This window comes from Humulus lupulus, chromosome 5, assembly GCF_963169125.1.
Source record: "Humulus lupulus chromosome 5, drHumLupu1.1, whole genome shotgun sequence".
Taxonomy (NCBI): domain Eukaryota; kingdom Viridiplantae; phylum Streptophyta; class Magnoliopsida; order Rosales; family Cannabaceae; genus Humulus; species Humulus lupulus.
The window spans coordinates 208,252,038-208,252,840 of NC_084797.1; the positions used below are offsets into that span (position 1 = coordinate 208,252,038).

The window sequence follows — 803 nt, forward strand, 5'->3', positions numbered from 1 at the left end:
CTGGGACATCAAGGTGTTAGCTTTCAGAATCTGGATTGGAAGATTGTTGATTTATACAAAAATATTCGTGGATACTTGATAGGATTCAAGATGTAATCTCTAATCTATTTGTGTGTGATTTAAAATATCTATATATGTATAATCCTGGCTTGTATTAATAAATTCTTAAAATCCCATTCCACTGTGTTTCTCTGATTTACACTTTTAATACCAATACATATCACCCTCCTTCTTCGATTTACATAGCTTCTCCCATCTCTTCCAATGGATCTAGTTCACGACAGAAAGAAATAGGGAGCTTAAAAATACTAATAACATAAGTCAGTGTTGCCTGGATTACCGCTTTGATGAGAACTTCTTTACCGCCTGCTAAGAACAACTTCCCTTTCCAACCTTTAAGCTTGTGCCAGACACGATCTTTGATGTATGCCAAGGCCCGGCGTTTATTTTTTCCCACCAAATAGGGTAAGCCCAAGTATTTGTCATGAGTTTGCATCGTCGTCAATCCCAAACTAGTGCGGATATCTTCACGCACCTCCGGTGAAACATTAGAACTATAAGTAATGGCCAATTTGTCCATGTTAATCATTTGTTCTGAATCTTTCTCGCACTGATACAACATCTCTCTCACCGCCCCACACTCATCAAGTGTTGCCTTACAAAAAACAAAACTATCATCCGCAAAAATAGGTCGCTAATAATAGGCCTCGACTGAGAACTTGTATACCCTTGAATAGATCTATCTGTTACCCCCTGGCGTAGTAAGGCAGAAACCCTTGTAACGCCCCAACTTCCCTAATATG

General features: G+C 39.0%; 1 protein-coding gene across 1 annotated transcript; it reads right to left on the reverse strand.

Moving 5' to 3' along the window:
• Positions 1–238: 238 nt before the first annotated feature.
• Positions 239–580, reverse strand: LOC133779911 (uncharacterized). The gene has a single exon (XM_062219808.1). The coding sequence runs from the start codon at positions 578–580 to the stop codon at positions 239–241; it is 342 nt and encodes a 113-aa protein (XP_062075792.1).
• Between the last annotated feature and the right edge of the window lie 223 nt (positions 581–803).

Bases quoted from the DNA above. Each gene is read 5' to 3' on its own strand.
- LOC133779911 (XM_062219808.1), bottom strand. From the start codon at position 580: ATGGACAAATTGGCCATTACTTATAGTTCTAATGTTTCACCGGAGGTG.